A 14,083-nucleotide genomic window follows, 5' to 3' on the forward strand; every position below is an offset into this window, starting at 1 on the left:
CTTGTCTATCTGAAGACGCCGCGTCTTATGTCATTTCAGTCGCGCGCGCCTATATTGAGCGACGTCTCGTGGGTCTTCCAGTAAGCGGACTCTCAACATTTGCATCTCGACAAGAAATAATTACTTAAATATATACTTTGTATATGTATAACAAAAATATGTCAAATAATTCCAATTTTCATTAACAAATTCAATTTCAATCATTTAAAAATTTATATCAAATATATATTTGAATATTCATTTCTCGAGAAGAAATGGCATTCGATAGATTTGAAATAACACATCTTTCAATACGAAAATATTTGCGATAAATTATATTAATAATATCATTATCATTATTAATATCATCTAATAGCATTATATATCTTTTGTTTTCAGAGAATTCGAGTCGTAATATTTGATACACTTAGTGTTGCTAGAATTTTTAATTAATCGGCTTGAATATATAAGCCTGAATGAAAAGGAATAGCTTTATAAATCAACAAAATTATAAAGAAAATTTGCTTTCCAAGACGGTGCGGAGTATCCCACTTATCGTATTAATAATAAATAATTGCCTTGTTTCGCGAAGCCCTGTTCGCGAGAAGCAACTTAATAGAAATAGATTTCCGGGCATAGAGAGAAGAAAAATCGCATCGTATAGCCGCCATAACGGAACGTTTAATAATTGCGCCCTTCCAAACATCCTCAGCGATTTCCTCCCTTCCCTCGTAATTTATCTCAGCGCCAATACCTGGGAAATAATCGATAATGTTTTTCTCGAATCCTGCTAACTGTCTTTTCATCCTCCAAGAGATATAGAATCATACAAGGTATCCTGCCATCAGATATCTCGAGGATTAAACGAAGAGAGAGATCGACGAAAAGTGTCGCGTTTATACAATGAAAACAAATGATTAAATTAATAAATAATTATATCAATACCGCCTAATTAATCATTTATTTGAAACAAATAAATATTTGTCCGTTTTGAAAAGGATTTTCTTACATCAAATAAATATAATTAGTTTCAAGTAAATGATTTATTAGGCGGTATTGAAATAAATATTTATTCGAATTCAATAAATTTTTTTTCAGTGATAGGAATCCTTATTCACGATCGATTTACGATCGCGATATCTTATGATAGCCCATTGGACCGGACGCGCCAATGGGCGACAAAGGAAATGGATTCCGTCGCGAAACGGTCCAACTTTATCAAGGCTGAACGGTCGTGAGAATTCCGGCGGGGGTGCGCGATATATACGTATACATACACATATATATATATATATATATCGGTTGGACCTTCATTAATAATAATAGCCCGCCATGTTGGCCCGCCACGAATCTCGATCGAATCTCTTCCTCCCTTTGTTGGCACGACTTTCCTACCATCGATTCGAATCGCCTCTCCCGCTGAATTCGAAGACATATATTAGCGACGAAATCGCGATGTATCGGGGGGGCCGACCTTCATTAATAATAATAGCGAGAGAGAGAAAGAGAGAGTCGCGTCGATGATCTCGAACTCGCTCCTCGCACGAATTTTTCGCTCTATTATCGCGCTCCGCGGAATCCGAGGACATATATTAGCGACGGGCATATCGCGATATATTGGGAGGAGCCCTTCATTAATAATAACGAGACCGGTCGGCGCGTTTCCTCCCTTTGTCGATTCTAATCGGCGCCGAGAAAGTCGGACGTACATATATTATAGAGCGCCGGAGAATCGCGATGTGATTCTCGAGGAGAGAGAGAAATTCTCGATTAATAACAGCAGCGCGGAGATTAATCCGCTCGACCGGTTGCTTCCTCGACGCGACGTGCATTTGTAGGCTCGTTACGTACTTCCGGTCCGTCGATTACGATCGCGTTGCTCGAGAGATCGAAGTCGCATTAACGGCACATATCGTGTACTTGCCTTCGCCTCGCGTTATCGTTTCCGGTTATCTCTCCGCGGGAGGTTTCGATGACAAAGAGGTCCCATATGGGAAATTGTTAGGGCAATCTTCAAAAACGGGGCCTTTAAGGGCTTAAACGTGGGCTCCCTATTTATAGGGATTTCCACATTACTGCCAGATTAGGTCCTAGTAAGGTGATATCAATTTTGAGTAGCTAATTTAATGTATGGTCTGAATAAGGAAACCGATAAGAGTCCTGATAGGGCTTGATAAAGTTATTAATTTTATTGAGTCATATATTATATATAATAGGTATTAGAACAACACAAGCGCGCGCCATTCTTCACTTTTATATTAAAAAAATTGATATTAAAAAAATTAATAAAATTTTAACTCCATTCATCTTTTGACAGAAATCAGCTGATAACTGTTAAAAAATATGAATCTTTAAATAATATATTATTAATAGAAATTAAATAATAATACTAAAGTAAGGCTCTTTATATAAATAAATAACTTTAAAATTAGATAATTAAATAATTCATAAATTAAATAATTATTAAAATGCTTTATTAATAAATAATTAATATGTTGAATATGTTTAAGCAGGCTTCAAAATATGAAAAAAGCGTCAACGCTTATCAAATATTCGAAAATTCGAGTGTTTTGGATTAAATATATATTTAGTGGCAGCCTACACTGTAAAAAAATATGTAATATATTACACAAAAATATGTAAAATTACATAAATAATAAGTGTAAAATTACACCATAAATAATAAAAATGTTTACCTTTTCATTATTTATCGTGTAATTTTACATTTATTATTTATGTAATTTTACATATTTTTAATGTAATTTTACAAAATTTTTTTACAGTGTATGGTCGGAACTATGTTACAGAACTATAAGAACTCGTCAAAAACTATAAAATTTCATTGTTCAAATTTGAAAAAATGTGCAATGATGTGCGAAAACACAATTTCCACATGGATCTCCACGGGGGTTTCGATGACAGAGAGCTCCGCTAAATGATTCCGGTTTGCAAACTCCTGGTATGCGTAAGTTGCGCGTGTCGCGCAAATTGCGAGCTTTATAATCTTAAGCCCCGTCGACGACCCCTATGACCCCCTGCAACCTTTCCGTTGCTCTCGCGCGGAGATTTCGTTCGGCGATAAAGCACGTTGGATTAAAACGTAAGACCAAAATACACATTTCACTCCGGGCGCGGAATTACGAGAGAGAGAGAGAGAGAGAAAGGAAAGTGGTATAACGTCGGAAGAACACTGCAAACTTTCGTCGGTATTAATGGCCACCTACATGCGCCCGTGTTCCGTTGACTTAGCGCGGATTCCTTCCGTTATGCACCTCCCGGGCACAAAGCTGCATCCTCCCTCTGCATAACCCTGCCCTTATAACAGCTACATCTGCACTCGATATCCGGGCATTAGGCATTATCGTCGTACCGGCCGGATACACTTGAAATTTTAACAGTCTCCGTGTGTTGCGTAATGGCATCGTTACTTCGCGTGTAAAGCGTAATCGATGCCGCGACGCTGCACCATGCACGTGGGACTCGAAACTCTGGGTGTTCACGAGCGATCAGGGAGGCCGTCGCGTGCCTGAATTAGTTACGCTTCGATATATGCGCTCCTTTGTCGAATTATACAAGGACCCGACGTGTATATATACCGTATATATATCGTATTCGTCTGTGAATTTGCCAGCTTTGACGCAATACGCGCAATGGAGCATCAGGTCTGCTGCGTTTCCGAAGACAAAGAGCCCGAGATAACGCGTGGGCGATTAATGGCGCCTTGAAGAAAAAAAATATTAAAAAATTTTTTTCAATGTGTACCCTCGTCCCTAATGGTACCGCCGTGACGCGGACGATATGAATGCGAACATACGTCATACTTTGTTCGAACTTTATTGCACAAGCGGGAGAGGAACGCCTCTTGAAAATGCGCGCGCGCTGGAGAGACCGGAATAAATAATGTATGCAAAGTAGACGGTATCGTTTCTTCGATGGCCCTTAACCCTGTCATTGGCGTCTGATGCTCGTCGAGGTAGATACACGGGGGAAAGGTATTCTTTTCGGACTATTAAATCTTCATTAATGAGCGCCAAAGTCGACGATCCCGAAAACCGTCGTCAATTTATTACGACCGACATAAAAAAAAAAATCGCGTACATTGTACGATTCGCGCACCCCTTCGTCGCGTTATCAACGTCATTTTTCATCGTCGTCCGCGCGATCGACATCGTATACACAACGACGATAATAAATATTTCGCGGGGCTATCTCGCGCAACAGGAAGACATCCCAGCGCGATCCTCGCAAGGCAGCTGTGTTCATCTGTGAAACAATTAGATCGGTCCAGGAGATATGGAAAACGTCGAGGCAGCCCACTACCAGCCTCCCTTCCTCCGAAACTTCCACCCGCACGGCGCAAGCAACTGTAGCACGCGAGCGTAAAACCGAGTTATCGCGCGGATCCATCTCGGTTAGCTGGTTATTTAGCCGTTTATGATCCGGCCGCGGCGATGTAGCGCGCCTGCAGGAGAGCCAGGGTCGTATATAAATTCAAAACCCGGCTAACCTCGACGACGCCACGTTTGTTTGTTGCAGCCCAATGCATCGCGCCGCTCGGCATGGAGTCCGGGGCGATCCCGGACATGGATATCAACGCCAGTTCCAGCTTCGACACCGGAAACGTCGGTCCCCACCTGGCACGGTAAGCGACAGTTTTTCATTCGGATAGCCCGCCGGGGGCCGCCATCGATCACTCGTATCTACCGGCGCCTTCTGCTGCCCTCCGATGCACTCGCGATCTGGCCGCTGCAACGCGTCCGATATCGTAGGACCTTCGCGTTATAGATATACGAAAAATAAAAAAAAAATTGATCCCGGCCGCGATCTTTTGCACGCGTAACGCATAAATCAAACTCGAAATGCAATATTCATAAAGAGGATAGACTTTCGCTTTCACGTCGTTTTTTATCACGGCAAACTAATGAATTCGAGCATCGCATTCCCGCGGGATTTTTTTTTCCGTCATTAATTGTTTTGTTTTTTATTTTTTGTTCTTTCTTAATTTTTTTAAATTTATTTTTATTTTTTTTAAGTTAAATATGCAGATAAATTTTAGTGTGAATTCGAGCATCGCGCATTATCGCAGAATTTTTTCCAGAAGGGGGCATAATTAATTTTTTTTGTTCTTTCTTAATTTTTCTAAATTCATTTTTTCTTCTTTTTATTTTTTTATATTAAATATGCAAAAATAAATTTTAGTGTTTAAAAGGAGAGCAAACGCTATAATTTTTAGCTGATTTCAAGGGAGCAAATGCCTCCCTTTGCGGACGCTCATGCTCCTCCGGTTTGAAAGCAAACTGGTGATCCTTTTTTCTCCTCTTTTTATATATCGACAAGGTAAATATATCGCTTCGTGGAAGAGCTAATTGTAACGCCTCTGCGCGCGCGCATGAATACCAAAAGCTCTCTCGCGAAACGCTCGGCTCCCTCGTTAATACGTAAAATCCGGAATATCAGGTTTACAAGTCCACGGCGAAAGACATTATTACCCGCGTAACAAAGAGAGCAACCGGGCCGCGAACGTAATTATTTCTGATCTAACGGGGCGTAGCTTTAACCCCCTCGCTTATACATATATATATATATACGCAAAGACTAACAACTAACGGAGATTAGTCGACGTCTCTTATCGTCGCTTCGCGAAACGAAAAAAGTTTAACGCGGTGGCGAGGAGAGAGGGAGAGAAAGAGAGAAATCTAATTATATAAATTAATGCCTATCCCCGCGGGAGGTATAAATTCTCGCAGCAACAACGTATAATTAAGTAATCCGCGTACATACCTTTCCGATAGCTATCGTTTCTCTCGTTTGGCACTTGCTCGCGCGAAATGAATATTTATAGAGCTGTTAAACCGATCGTCGATTTTCCTCCCACCACCGTGTCAGCGCAAGCATCAGTTTGTTCTTCGATTTAAAAACGAATTTATTTTTAATCGCGCGGCTGACGAAAATTATACGACACGAATTTATGGCCGATCGGGGATTTGCCGCCCGTTTCTGTTTTGCGTTAATAATTTCTATGTCATTATCCGTCGCGTGTGCTGTTTACGCTCGCAATTATTTATAACAACGACAACACTCTAATAGCCACCGGAAACCTTAAAAACCCCCTCCCCCCCTCGTTCTACATTTCCGTACAAATTAATATTTCAGTAGTGGAGCTTTATTACAAGTGCGGACGTTTAATGCAACTTTTTGCTTTATACCGAGTTAATATACGATTAAGTACAACGGTAGAATTAATTCCATTCCAAATTAATTTCCGCCTGCATTTTGTCTCGCTATTTCGCCGCACATTCGCGTACCACTACTCCTCCATCCACCTCGCAAACATTTCGCAAAATGGCTGGCAGCGCAAAACAGAGATCGCCTTCAGCGGACAAGCGCCTCCGCAGGAGCCTCTCGTCCTCTAATGCAATTATCACAAAAGGACCTTTGACGTATCATACCTAGACTAAAAAGAGTATTACACCTGGCTGCAGTGGTAAAAGGGTCGGTCGTGGCAACGCCTCTGGTAGCCGCCGGTGCAACGCATGAATACGAGATACGCAACCGGCGGAACGTACGTGCGCCAAACTAGCTCCTCAACCCTTGTTTCTTTCTCCATCTCTCTCTCTCTCTCTCGCTTGCGTATACGCGTTTAGATATTAATGCGTGCGGGGCCCGGTATTCGCCGGCGGTTTGCAGGTTTATATACGAATATTCCGTCCCACGGGACGTGGTATCCCAGTCCGGCAGGCCGCGGTTGTAGAGAACCGAACCGATCCCGAGTGGGGTGCGCGCACCAGGTCTATGGTATATACATGGAGCCCGTTAGTCGACGGCCCCCGCGGGCTCTCCGATATTAATACATTCCATTACCGCAGACAATGACCGGCTGAATGGGCCTCCGAGTCTTGATGAGCTCCGCCGCGCCCCCACATCGTGCGCACCCGGGATTCTCTCTGTCTCTCTTCCACTGTTCTCCAGCCGCGCACGTCACCATCTAATTTAATACAGGTCGGCCGGCCTCGGGCGCGCGAGGTGCCGCGGACGTTTACAACTGCTCTCTCTCTCTCTCTCTTTTTTCTTTCTCCCTTTCTTTTTTGTTCGACGAAAAAAAAAAGGGAGAAGAGAAAAAGGAAATTGCCCCGTCATTTCCTTCGGAATTTCGCGAGATGATGGCAGGCCGGAGAACATTTTTGCCCCGATATACGAATTACCGCGGTTACGGCGCATTTTTCTTTCTCACGCACCACCGGGCGTGCGCTTAGAAAAGAAGATAGAGGGGTAAAAAAAAAGAGACAGAGAGAAAAAAAATAGCGGACTCTCGTTATACTGAAAACGTCCGCCGTCGCGAATTAAAACAACGCGTTTTGGAGATGCGCGACGTGGTTACGTCGGAGAGAAATCTCCCCGAGTGAAAACACACGGAATATAAAATACACACACAGGTTGTTTCATAATTTGAATATTACATAAAGGTTGACATGGAGCTCTTGCGCGGAAATATGTTTAGAAGACGAGTTTTTCCCGTAACTTTTGCGCGCGGTTTTATCGTACGATGATCATTTTGATGGTCTCTCGAAGAAGAAAAATATTTCTTTCGCGAATATAGCGAATCGAACGTACGGAAGAAGGATTCGTTTTCCTCGAATACGACTTTGTTAATTTCAATTGAAATTGAAAATCTGATTTACAACGCTTGCGGAACCGCGATAAATCATCCGTGAATGGAAGAATAAACAGTTTTTCGCGCCCGACGCGTATCGCGAGAGAGCTAATGGAGCGCGTCTTTTCCAATTATCGAGTGAAAAATTTTTGACGTACAATCGGTGCGAAAAAAAAAAGCAACATTGCATTTTGCACCGCACACGCGCGCGCTCCTTTCAAGAGAATCGCGCGGCTGCAAGTTCTTTTGCACGTTTCCGCCCGTTTTCCTTTTCTTCGTGTTTCCGTTCAACGGCATTTCCAGAATGGATGCAATTAAGACGCCAAGTAGAGGAACATAGAACGGGAACGAGATAGGAGCGCTCGGAGAAATTAGACGTTGGGTTGAGAAATCACAGGGACGACTTTCGCCGCGTAATTTTGTGTATTTGGAACAAAAATATATATAGTGCGCGTTTTAATTTATTCGCCGTACAACTGTGATTATACGTGCTAATTACATCGATGCATACCATTAAGCTCGCGAATTTATTTTCAAGCGGGAGAGCGGAATATTTAATTGTTATTATTCGCGTTGTAAATGTATACCGTTAATATTACCATAGCTTTCGAACGATGGTTGTTTCCGTGCACGTATGTGCTTTCACCGCGTACACTCAAACAGCTGGAAATACGATACGAACCATTTTCCTAAATAGAGGAACGGCAGAAAACTACACGATACGAGATCTTTACTTCAGGAAAGAACGTGCCGGCGTCGAGTTAGCGAATTTTTACAAGCTCGTAATAGCTCTCTCAGAGTCATTATTTAATACACTATAATTTAGAAAAGATAGGATAGCAGTTATAAAAGAGGCATGCGCACCGTTTATTGTTGTTTATATCTTTGACGCGTCAAGCGTTATCAGAGTGGAATTCTATTTTCGAAGCTTACCTACTCCTGTTAAAAATCGAGTCGAAATGTCAGAAAATAATTATTGGAACAAAGACATATCTGGACCATCGCGAACAAAGAGCTCTCCAAAAATAATCGATCTGACTAATGCTTCTTGAAATGTGCCAATTAAATGATGTGTCGATATTTACTTTCTTTTCACGTGCACAATTATACTTGAAAACATTTTGAAATAATTAACTGTTTTATTGACAGATGCCAATTAGAATTATTTAAGAAAACGAAAATATTAATATATCGTTTACTACTAGTCTATTTAAATTAGCTTCTAAATATGTACATACATCCTTTTCTATTATATTTAGTAATTATAAAAATTAAATAGCTAAAGTATTTTTTTACAGAAAGAATAATTAAATATACGGTTTCATAAAAATAGATCCGATCTTAGTAACATTTAATCCTGCAATATTCACAATATAGGTAGATTTCACAAAAAAGAGAGCAACAACGATGGATAACAGTAATAACAGTAAATCAGTAAAGATTCGATTAATAAGCATCAAGCTTGTCATTGATTTATTATAAATATCATTTGAATTGAGAACGCGCAAAACAATCGAATCGCATAGAATCGGATATTTAACATAGCAATAAACTACACGATATATTAATATCATCTAATAAATAATTAATGTCTTAAAATACTTGTATAATTTAATTATGTATAAACTCTGATGAAAAAAAATACAAGCAACTACCAAGTTTATTATTACGCCATGAGAAACTCGATTTAACTCGACAACACATACACCCACTTATATATATATATATATATCTAACTTGTATATATGTAATGTTACTAACAAAAGAGGCCGAGCGTAAAGTACTCGAGGACAAGAACGTTTTGCTATTTATTCGCGTCCGTGGAGAACTAGCTCGGAAACTTTGCGGGTAGATACTCGTATATAGTTCGCGTAGCTCGAAATGATCACCTTATATAAAAAGCAGAATTTTTGAGACGAATTTAACAAGCAGAAATCGAGAAAATGTGATTAAGAGATGAATGTAAAGCAGCATATACGTCTAAGGAATAATTTCGTTCGGCAAATTCGTCGTCCCCGGCCAACGAACCAATATTCTCTGTCGACCTGAATATTTAATTACACGGATAAAATTGTTCCGACAGTACGCGACGTATCCAATTAAAATATTTTCATGTAATTAGCTAGTGCGTAATTTGAAGAATCTCTTTATTATAGTCGAATATATATTGAAGATGATTACCATCCCTTCGTGCTAGGTGCATTAGATTGAAAAATAACTCCTCGTTTCTCCGTAACGATCATTCAATCCGTAACGATAAAAATTCCGCTGCGTGACAGATTCAATTTTCCCGTGACCGACAACGTCGTCGTCGAAACGGTAATAACGGCGATTCTTTTTTTTTTTTTCACTGCGAAATTAAATTCTGACCGCGGCTGTGACGGGACGGATGCTATTGTCGTACGAAATCGCGCGCGAATCATTTTCCATCTTTTTTTTTGTCGGATCGATCGTCGTGCTCCGCCACTCGCCGCCGGCCCGCGGTTCGAGATGTCCGTCAATCTTCCCGATCGATGGTTTTGCATAATGCAGACACGTTAACGCGCGCGAATAGCGAGCAGTCCCGCTGTCACGCGCCCGTTTTATTCCGGCGAATGCGGAGAATCGACCGCGAGGCGGTTGACGCGATGGAAAATTTAAGTTTGCCACGCAGCCCTTCTCTCGCCTCGCTCGATTTAATGCCGCCCGTCCGTGTCAGACGTGTAGCTGCGAACGACATGGAGTCTTCGGTGGTTCGGCGTCGTGTCCCACCGTCGAGGAAACGATTAAGCCGGATCGTCTTTTTTCGGGAACGCACGGGGACCACACACCTCGATTCTTCCTCTTGCCTTGCGAGACCACTCTCTCGGAAAGTTATTATAAATAGAACTTGCGCGCGCGAGAGGGAGAGAGAGAAAGAGTCGGTATTTTGAATACCATTGCGAATTTTTGACGATATAAAAGAAATAACGCGCGAAATGAGATATTGTGTTTTGTAGAAGCAAATTCGCGTTTGCATACATTTACATTTAGTTTAGATAGCGAAACTTTGTAATTCGACATGAAATTTCTATTAAAAAATCATATTTTTACTAAGAGCTAAAATATATGTCGAAATAAATTTTTGCATATATTATGATTTCATGTTTTTTTTTTATGTAATTATAACGCAGCAATATCTTGCAAAACAATTATTCATTTCTGTAAACGTATGAAATAATAGTGATATAATAGTATACATATAATTATTTTATAATGCAAACTCATTTGTTTATTTTCCTTAATGATATGCATCCCTAATGATATACATCATTATCAAGTGATATCATATTCAATATTATATTCAATATTATTAAATAAATTTTTGTTTTAAACATTCATTTCAATCACTCGCATTATTCGATTTTATTTCGATCAGATCACTAATATCGTCGATATGGAAATTAAAATTTATCAACAGCTTTTTATATAAATATCACAATCAATTAATATATATAATTCACGAAAAATAATAAAACTCTTTAGATTGTTCAAAGTCACTTTTTCCCTACGAAAATTTCGATGCAAAATTATATTTGCCTGCTCTACGTTAAAGAATCTCTGTAAGAAATTTGTAAAATGAAATATATCGACACATTCGTGTAGCTTTATTTTCTCAGAACGACAGAGAGCTTCGTCAAACGTCACACGTTCGCCGAACTTGCGCAACTCGTCATTGCTGCTAAACCACCTTCAGTTAACCATCCGGTGTAAGCCGGTTGTTAACGATAAAGAGGTGCGCTTCCACCACGCAGGTTGTAAATCTTGCGAAAGCAGCCATGACTATTATAACGACGAGCAGGCAGGCGCGCCGAGCATTGAGAATGCAGTCGCGTTATCATGCGCTCGGCTAATGACGAACTCAAGGCACGATTATTAGCACCTTGTGGATCAGCCGCGACGCAATTCCCGTCCCGATGCGACGCGAGCACCGTAAACAGCTCTATTTATATTCCTCATTATCGGGAGAGATTATTATAATCATCCCGCGCGCACATCGTTTCACATTATAAATTGTATCTCATTTATAGCGGTAAATAAATAAAAAAAAAGAGGCTGTCGTATATAAAATGCATACAATATCGTCTCATCATCCGCGTAATTTCATCGCGAATTATTGTTTTTCTCGCACTTTGAAACTCGCGTTTCATTCGAGTCTGTTGCGTTATTGTTGACTGCACAGCGAATTCTAATCTACAATTTGAAAAGAATACACCTACCCTTATATATATATATAGGTGTATACATATTCTCGGTGTATAATGCCGAAAAGGAGCACCACTCTTAGTCGAGCATTTAAACGGTCCACGCAATTAGGAAAGGCGCTTTGCGCTTCATGTTTTATTCATGCTGGTCCCGGCAACAGAGTTCTCCTTGCCTTGCTTTCGACCCTTCGAAGATTAAAACCGAAGCACGAAGCGCGCACAGCTTGAACGTATAAATGGCCGCGTGTATCCTCCGTCCGACCCGTATCACAAGATGATTCGTGGTCACTCGCGAATCTATATACGATTTTCTATACCTGTATGTAAATTCCGTGATTATCGGACCGGACCTTGGAAATCTCAATAAGCTCCCAGATTTTCGATGATCTCGAGAGAACGGCGAGAGTCGGAAAGCCCATTCTTTCCGTTTGCGTTCGCGACCATTCATCATTCCTTGCTCTTTCTCGCGTTCTCCAATACTAACGAACGTTCTCCAACGCCATCCTCTTTAAAAATCTTTAATTTCATGATGATTTACAGTGTTGTGCTTAGATAATTTTAAAATCAGCTGGATAAAAGTGAGATAAAAATATATAAATTCTTATCCATCTTATTGTTAGATAAGATGAATGATTTTGTTTTAAATGTATCTAGATAAAATTGTGCGGCGGTGGTGATTCATCTAGATAACTTTTAGATATTATTTTTCAATTTTAAAATTGTTTATGTAAACATAATTATAAAAAATGTAAATTAGAAAAGATTTTTATCGTTTATTGCTTAAGTATTTTTATGTGCTATGGCTCTAAATCAAATTATCTGAATATTATTCTATAGAGATCTGAATATTATTCTTTAATTTAATACATATTTTTATTATCTATATAAAGATAAGATGATGCCAAAACTTTATCTATATGCTCATCTATATAATTTTATTTAGACAACAGCAAACACTGATAATACTCTGATACAGTTATATTGATTATTTCCTAATGTTAATTTTTATATATGTAAATAATTTTCTGCAAACATCGAATGTACATTTTTTCCCCGAAGAAAAAAGAGCACAAAGAATTTGTAATATCGTTTTATTCTAATTCCAAATCTTTCAAGCTTCATTAAAATACAATTCGGATTCACGTTGTGTGCGCAACCCGTATGGCGTCAGCGAAATAACATTCAAAAAGAGAGAAAGAGAGAGAGCACGAAATCTCCGAGTTCTCGCGCACGTAAACGCGATAATATCGGAATTCGGTGCGAGGACTTCAATGGTCGACCGCGCATCGGTTGATCTTCAGATAGCGCAAGACGAACGGTGTTGGCGAGGAACTAACTCGATACTTTCACATCTAATTAGATCGTTACTTTTATGAGCGGACCGAACCGAGAACATACATGGCTGCCCGGAATTTGATGGCATTTTAAATGGATGATCGGATGGGCAGCATATTGCTAAGAATACAAATCGTTCGTATAATTTTAAGCGTTTCAGTTTAACCGCGTCGAGTATAAAAATTTTATCAAATTCTTTCGCAGCCTTTGAATATCAAATAACAAACAACCTTCGCGCATAATATATATTCAAAGAATATATATTTAAAAATTGTTTTCTCAAAATTACTATAGAAAATTGATGTAAAAGGTAACTTAGCACTCGACTGTTGATGTTATAGATTGAAATCGGAGAACCTCGGTGGCGCCTGGTGTCCTAAGGACCAAATCACCAAGGAAGCTCGAGAATGGCTGGAAATCGACCTTCATTCGATCCACTTGATCACGGCCACCGCTACTCAAGGCCGTTTCGGGAATGGCGTGGGTGTTGAATTCGCAGAGGCGTATCTGCTGGAATACTGGAGGCCGCGACTGGGCAAATGGGTTCGATATAGAGACATCAAAGGAGAGGAGGTGAGCGTCTTAACTTAATTAAAGATTCTCTATCGTAACGCTAGATCACCGACCCGCAACTAGAACGCTGCCGCGAAGCTGTTCCTTTTTCCGAATCGAGTTATTTCCGACTAATTGGATCTCTATTACTTACTTATTACCCTAATTGTGTGTTTAATCCAATAATAAACAATATTGAAAACAGGGAAATTACATTAATGATTCCCTCTTGCCTGAGTCATATAAATGTGTGCATATATTGCATATATCGTATATTTTTTCAATCCTATTTTAAATTAACATGTATCGTTTAATTATATGTACCTTTCACGCACATAATTTT

General features: G+C 39.9%; 2 protein-coding genes across 2 annotated transcripts in view; one reads left to right on the forward strand and one right to left on the reverse strand.

Annotated features, from left to right (window-relative positions):
* LOC114941715 (uncharacterized) overlaps positions 1–14,083 on the reverse strand; it is a 236,864-nt gene that overhangs the window by 157,942 nt on the left and 64,839 nt on the right. The window lies entirely within an intron of this gene.
* Positions 1–14,083, forward strand: part of LOC114941713 (discoidin domain-containing receptor 2) — a 150,875-nt gene that overhangs the window by 73,916 nt on the left and 62,876 nt on the right. The window contains exons 3-4 of the mRNA XM_029316803.2: positions 4,516–4,621; positions 13,530–13,761. Of these exons, the coding sequence (XP_029172636.1) occupies positions 4,516–4,621; positions 13,530–13,761 (338 nt within the window). The remainder of the gene's footprint in view (positions 1–4,515; positions 4,622–13,529; positions 13,762–14,083) is intronic.

Source organism: Nylanderia fulva, unplaced genomic scaffold, assembly GCF_048542155.1.
Source record: "Nylanderia fulva isolate GAGA-0341 unplaced genomic scaffold, ASM4854215v1 Scaffold5, whole genome shotgun sequence".
Taxonomy (NCBI): Eukaryota; Metazoa; Arthropoda; class Insecta; order Hymenoptera; family Formicidae; genus Nylanderia; species Nylanderia fulva.